Genomic DNA, 6,428 nt, shown 5'->3' on the forward strand with positions numbered 1-6,428 from the left:
TTTGTGAATACTTGTTGCTGTTTTTGGGGATGAGTGATTGCATGTTTGGGGAAGAGAGGAGGAGACTTCGGTCTTCCGAGTGTTTCTTGAGAAAGGAGTCGAGGTGAGTCCATTAAGGGTCTATCTTTGACCCTTCACCATAAAATTTCCCTGGAGGATCCTGACTCATTTGCAATTCTTGGCTCTGCGTTAATTTCACTCATAGCATGCTTTGTGATTCTTGCTTTATTCTTGAGACTTATAGGATTTCTTGAGATTCTGAATTAGTGATTGAACATTGTCTTGAGTTGTCCCACTTGAGCCTTTTTGGAGATTTTATTGTAGCCAAGTGATTGGGGTGGATGTTTGGTTGGAATATTGGGGAGTGATGGTCCTTGATTATATTTGTTTGGAGCTGAAAAATTGTGAAATAGTCTCTTGCCCCAAGGAAAAAATTGAAAAAAAAAAAGAAAAAAAGAGCTCCTGAACAAAAGCTGGAGTTGTAAAAGAAAAAAATTGGAAAAAGGGGGGTACAAGAGACTTGTGCTAAAAAGTTTATTGTGAAAAGTTCCGAGGGGTTTTAGAAATTGACCACACTCAATGTGCTTGAAGCCTAGAATTTCCTTAGGGACCAACCACCATCATGTCTACCTAGCCAATGTTTCAGCCCTTTTAAAGTCTCTTTGAATATGTGCATGTTTGATCGTGGTTGCTATTGAGTGAATGACATTCAGGACCTATGAACTTGCTTGTGTGCTCAGTGCACTAAATCAGAATCTCATTCTAGGATTTTTAGTTCTATATGATTCTCATGAATGGACTCTACACTCTTCTCTTTTCAAAAGATGCATGAAGTAGGTTGTCGGGTCTTTCTCTTGGAACTAGCTGTGATTCCTTTGTCCCCCTATTTTTTGTGAAGTATTCCTTGTTGAGAGCACTTGTTTGGGAGCATTTCTTGTGCTTGAGGGCAAGCGAGTGTTATTTACGCTCGAGGGCGAGCTGTCGTTGAGTATAGTGGTGTGATGACCCTATTTTAGTAGTGTTTTTAGGGTCATTTCTTTGTGTGTTTTGAGTCTTTTTGTTGAGTCTCATGTAGTGTTTCATGCATTCTCATGCATTTTTATCTTTTCTTTAGTCTTTATTTTGCATTGGTAATTTAGTAGTTTTATAGGGAGTTTTCTTGCATTTTTAGTAAAGTTTAGGACTTGCATGGTTTTATTGTGTTAATTGAAGGATCTCTTGTGCTAATAAGCTCTTTGAGCTTCTAGAATTTTCCTTGGCTTGTTGGTTAAGTTTGCAGATCAGGAACTGAAGAAGAAAGAAGGCCAATAAGCATGGAATTGATGGAGAACTTAAAGAAGATTGAAAAGAGGAGTTTCAGAAGCCAAAAAGCCCTTTTCAGGCGAGCTTAAGCGCCTAGGCGCTGGGAATGGGCGCCTAGGCGCCAATTGGGTCCAGAGAGCATGTTTTTGCATGCAATTGGCGCTCAGGCGCTCTGAATTGGCGCCTGAGCGCCCAGTCTCGCCTGTTTTGCCTATAAAATGATTTTTGGACATTTCTCTTGGAACCTTTTGTCATTTTATGATATTTTCATAAGTTAGAAGAGAGAGTTGGAGTTCTAGAGCTTTAGGAGTTTTCCCTAGGCTTTATGTTCCAGGTTTTATCTCTATTTTCTAGCATGGATTTCATAGCCATGTTTGGCTAAAGCCCTTTTTTGCTTTGGGTTCTTTGTAAGACTTTGAATGTTTTAGCTTTCAATCATTTTCTATTCATGATGTTCTGAGTAAACCCTTGAATCTCACTTCTACACTTTATCTTTCAAGCTTGAATGCATGCTAGCTTCTTACTTTTCTGTAATCATAACGATAGTTTGTTATAGAATTGGGACTTGTTGTGAGATTACTCCTTCTATACTTGCTGCTAGGAATAGAGGAAGGGTTGGGGTTTGTTGGCCTGATTTGTATGTTGAGTGCTTCTAGCAATTGTTTAGGTTATCAAGGAATTGAACCTATCTTTTGGTTAGGGAGGGTTTTCTTTGCGAGGCATCGAAAGATAACTAACTAGGCTAGAACATCAAGGAGAGACTCGGGATTAATTGAATAGGAAGGTTTGCTAAAACTGAAATAGTTGAACAAGAACCCAAGGCAATCTCATCTCTGTTTTTCAATCGCTTTATTACTTGATTACTTGTCTTTTTACAAACTCAAGAAACAACCAATTATTAAAACTGAATTTAACTTGCTTTTCAATCTTGAACATGAATCTTAAACTGAATTTGCAATCTAATTCCCTGTGGTTCGATAATTTAAACCCGGAGGTATTCGTACACTTGCGAATTGACCAACAATGCGACCCTATATCTGCTGGATGTGGACGACGGCAAGGCTCGAGACATCGACTGCGCGACTGATGGTTCAGCTATGGGATTGGCGAGAGCAGAGGATGCGAGGCGATATGATTTGAGCGCTGGAGGAGGCCTTGGAGGGCACGCGACCTATGAGTCGGGTAATGAGTGTGATAATTGAGTTTGTTTATAGGGTTCGAACCTAACCTAGAGACCTTCTTGTTGTGTTGGCTCGGGGGTGGTCGGACACTAGTTTAATCATTATGTTGTAATTTGAAAGAATCATTGTACGCTTCCAAAGCTTTTATTAATAACATGAATTATGCAGTCTACTTCCCAAGTTACTACATTTTATTTGTAAGCAATGTTATTGAAAAGTTTTATTTCAACGAAAATTTACACACGTTTTTGGAAAAAGGTTACTAAAGTGACCCTCGAGAAATCGGGGCGTTACATTGTGGTATCAGAGCTTTGGTTGAGAAAACCAGAGCTTTGGGTTAGTGGTCCCTAGGAGTTGAGTCCAAGAGAGTTGGGTAGAACTTGTTTGCTAAGATGGTTGATTGACTTGTGAGATTGTCTGGAGCGTCATTGCTGTGATGCTCAACCCTTGGAGTCCTTAGACTCTAAGATTCTTGTTTGAAGTGAAGTTTGAATTTGGATGGTAAACTTGCGCAGGTTGAAAGATGCCTCAACGACAAGACCCATCTAACGAACAATTGGCTCAAGCCATGGCTCAGTTGGCCCAGTTGGTGGCACAACAAGCTGCTGCAACTGCCGCCAACAATGCTGCTCAAGCTCAGCGAGAGGCTGAAGAGCATACTCGGAGGGCTCAGCAACAAGCTCGGGAGCTAGCTTAGGCTCAGACTAGGGGGTTAAATGACTTCAAACGCCAGGACCCGCCGAGGTTCAGTGGTGAGTCGGATCCGGAAAAGGCTGACCTTTGGATCCAGGAACTTGAGAAAATCTTTGGAGTGCTGCAGACCCCTGATGACACTAAGGTGGTGCTTGCTACGTACATGCTGCTGGGTGACGCCGAGTACTGGTGGAGGAGCGCCAGGCAGATATTGGAAGCAAGCAACACGGTGGTCACTTGGGATACCTTCAAGAGGGCATTCCTTGACAAGTACTTCCCTGAGACTGCAAGGGAAGAGAACGAAACCCAATTCCTGAAGCTCCACCAAGGAGGCATGTCTGTTGGAGAATATGCCGCCAAGATGGAGGCACTGTCAAAACATTTCCGATTCTTTCAGCTGCAGGTGGACGAGCCCTATCTGTGCAACCGTTTTATGATGGGGCTACGCTACGACCTTGAGGAAGCTGTTAGACCTCTGGGCATTCGGCAATTCCAAGTGCTATTCGAGAAGGCCCGAGAAGTTGAGGCTATGAAGAACCGCCGAGGGAGTAGGCAAGGAAGGGGTGGACCAATCAGGCCAAGGCATCAAGATTATGAGGGGCATGGTAAAGGGAAACAACCTCAGAAGAACCCTTATGACTACCAGCGAGGCAACAATCGAGTTATGGGTCAGAACACACCCAATGAGACAACCCATGAAGGTCAAGGTAACCAAGCCCAAGGGAAGGACGTGACTTGCTTCAAGTGCGGAAAAGTGGGTCACTATGCTCATGTCTGCAAGGAAGACCCTAGAGTGTGCTTTAACTGCGATAAGCCAGGACACGTGGCAAGGGATTGCAAGGCACCAAAGGTTGAAGCGGGAGCAACCTTGAATGCCGCAGGAGGAAGGCGTCCGGTAACAGCAGGACGAGTGTACACCCTGAACGCTGACGAAGTTGAGAACACCAGGGAGCTAGCTCGGGAATTGGCTAGTTCTGTTAGTGACCTTGTCACCGCTTTGTTTTGAACTTGAGGCTTTGTCTTTTTTTTTGGAATTGTATTCCACTTACCTATGTTGTAGAGGTCGCTACCTTTTGTTTTAACTTCTAAATCAAGATGTAACCTCTTGATGATATTCAATAAGAGATTTCCTTGCAACCCAAGTCTTCGCTAGAAGTTTGCTTAGCTATGATGTATGTGATTTGTTGTGTTGGAGACTCTGAAGGTGCGAAAAACACTAGAAAGGGGGGGTTTGAATAGAGTTTTTGAATAAAGGATATACTTTTGAACGTTTTCAAAACTCAAAGATAAGAACTAGGTGCTGAGGGATAAGAAGTGAAGCACGCAAGTATTTTATCCTGGTTCATTTGAGATAAAAGCTCAAGCTAATCCAGTCCACCCATAAAGGTGATTTCTTCCTTCTTCAAATGAAGGCAATTCACTAAAATCAATGAGTGTTACAACTGCACTTTGCTACCTGCCAAGTGACTAACAATACACTGATTTTCTCACTAGCATCCTCTTAAGAAGCTGATCTACCGATCCTCTTAAGACTAGCTAAACACTGAATCAACCTTGATTCAGTCCCCTCAAGATCTGACCAACCTTGGTCTCTTAAGGAACTTTACAAAGTAATGTAAGAGGTTTCGGGTTTACAAGAAGTGCTTCTAAAAAGCTAATAGTAAACTTAGATGTTTAAGAATAGTGAAGAAATAATGCAAAGAGTATGTTCGAATAAGTTGAATGTTTCCAGCAAAGTTTCTCAGCTTCTTTCTTCTATCTTCAGCCTTTAAATACTCCAAGACAAATGATGTAGCCGTTGCTAGGGTTTTGTCCGTTGGAGTGGCAATCTTGTAATATCAGACTGCTAGGCTGCACGAGGTAGGTGGCGGACAAACTGAGACTTGTACGATATGTACTATGACAGTGACCTGTTCTTTCACCCACTGACTTGAGATCTGGAGTGCTTCATATGAATGTTGGTGAAGCTTCTGATCATAGTAGGACGGAAGCTTGGATCCTCTGACCTTGCAACTTCTGCTTCTGAACAAGTTCCTCAGAACTTCTGAACGTCAGAGTTAGAAAAGCTTGGGTCTTCAGATGCCAACTTCTTTCAAGTCTTCAGAACATGAGTCTTCTACTTCTGGACCGTTCCGCTGGAACAACTGGTCTTCAGAACTTCTGACTCCGGTTCTTCAGAACTTCTTGAGAGCTTCCATCTTCAGAACATCTGAAGGATTTGCCACTGTTCTGAACGAACATGGTAAGCTAAAGAGCTCTCTTTTTAGTAACCCTTGGTTCTTCTTCTTCTGAACGAATAGGCTTGGGTCCGATTCAGAACCTGTTTGTCATAACTAAAAGAGACAAACGTTAGGGTACCACAATTGTTCATCATCACAAGCCTTAATTGTAATCATCAAAATATAGAGATGCAACCACTGATCAAACCTTGATCTTACAGACTCATTCTTGAGTCAAAGGGTGACCAAGTCACTGTCTTCCCTATGTTTTGTGGTATTTTGTGTGATTGTGTTTCACTCTCGATTATCCTCACTTAGCAAAGATGGTGGATGGAACCATCAGCTAAGAAAGGATGGCGGATGGAGCCAATGATCGGGGTGCATCGATCTGGATGGTGGATGGAACCGTCAGATCGATGAGATGATGGATGGAACCATCAATTGAGCAGGAATGGTGGATGGAACCATTGGTTAGACCGAGATGGTGGATGGAACCATCAGGAAAACGGGATTGGTGGATGGAACCAACGATCACATATGGTGGATGGAACCATAGATCGGACAAACTAGATGGTGGATGGAACCGTCGAATGGACTAGGTGGAGGATGGAACCACTAAACAAGTGAATTAGTGGATGGAACCTTTGAGCTCAGTGTCCGGAAAGTTTGTTTTCCCGTGTCTGAGTTGTTAATGTTGCATCTGGATCACCTGGACGGGACGCCGGCCAGCGTGTACCGGCGTGAGCATAACACCTGTTTGACTTAAACTTTTATTGTTTTGGTGTGACTGCAATGAGGCAGTCTGGGTTGTGTTCTTACAGGAGAGTTTCGTAAGGTTCTACGACGAGTGTCTAGGTTATAGACAGTGTAATGTGAGTAGCTCGAACATCCTCACCAGTTATTTTTCTAATAGCCATCTTTTGGATATTGAGCCTGATCAACTTAATATTGGAAAATGGTGATCGGAATGATAGTTGGTGTTGGACTATGAAAGGAACGTTAAGGAGGGACGAATTCCCTTTGTGAAAATGAT

At 42.7% G+C, this 6,428-nt stretch overlaps 1 protein-coding gene across 1 annotated transcript; it reads left to right on the forward strand.

Annotated features, from left to right (window-relative positions):
- Positions 1–3,339: 3,339 nt before the first annotated feature.
- Positions 3,340–4,182, forward strand: LOC130712929 (uncharacterized). The gene has a single exon (XM_057562739.1). The coding sequence runs from the start codon at positions 3,340–3,342 to the stop codon at positions 4,180–4,182; it is 843 nt and encodes a 280-aa protein (XP_057418722.1).
- The last annotated feature ends 2,246 nt before the right edge of the window (positions 4,183–6,428 follow it).

Source organism: Lotus japonicus, chromosome 4 (assembly GCF_012489685.1).
Source record: "Lotus japonicus ecotype B-129 chromosome 4, LjGifu_v1.2".
Lineage (NCBI taxonomy): Eukaryota > Viridiplantae > Streptophyta > Magnoliopsida > Fabales > Fabaceae > Lotus > Lotus japonicus.